General features: G+C 62.8%; 1 protein-coding gene across 1 annotated transcript in view; it reads right to left on the reverse strand.

The window, feature by feature from the left end:
• PDGFA (platelet derived growth factor subunit A) overlaps positions 1-105 on the reverse strand; it is a 26,831-nt gene extending 26,726 nt beyond the window's left edge. Inside the window, exon 1 of the mRNA XM_019473942.1 lies at positions 43-105. Coding sequence (XP_019329487.1) covers positions 43-105 — 63 coding nt within the window. The remainder of the gene's footprint in view (positions 1-42) is intronic.
• Between the last annotated feature and the right edge of the window lie 416 nt (positions 106-521).

Consider the following 521-nt stretch of genomic DNA (forward strand, 5'->3'; position numbering starts at 1 on the left):
GTACCCCGGGGACCGAGAACGCAGAAAGCCGCTCTCACCTACCTCGGAGAAGGTAAAGGACAGGTAGCCAAAACCTATCAGCAAAACGCAAGCCCAGGTCCTCATCGCGGTCTAGTGCACTTTAGACACGGAGGGAAGGCAACGCTGATGGAGAGGAGCTGCAGGCCGGCTCCTGCCGCGCAGAAATTCAGTACCATCCCTCAGGGGAAAGGCAGCGGGGTGGCTCGGGGGTCCTCCGCATCCAGGGTGGGTCGGGGCTGCCTCGGGGCGGCGGTGGTTTAATTACGGCGCTGCCGCTGTTTGTATGTTCCCCTCGCTACGGGAGCGTGGCTGCTCTCCTTTCTGCTGCTCTCGCTCGCTCCTCTTGGCTCTTAGGACTAGACCAGCCGGTACTTCTGCATATTTGCTTAGATCAGACCAAAGTGAAACCCAAGGAGTCGATCCGGAGCGCAGCCGAAACGCCCATCACCTGTCTGGGGCGGCTGGCCCCCCTCCCGGCGGGCGGCGCTGGGGCCCGCCTC

The sequence above is a fragment of the Aptenodytes forsteri genome, unplaced genomic scaffold (assembly GCF_000699145.1).
Source record: "Aptenodytes forsteri isolate BGI_AS27 unplaced genomic scaffold, ASM69914v1 Scaffold55, whole genome shotgun sequence".
NCBI classification, from domain to species: domain Eukaryota; kingdom Metazoa; phylum Chordata; class Aves; order Sphenisciformes; family Spheniscidae; genus Aptenodytes; species Aptenodytes forsteri.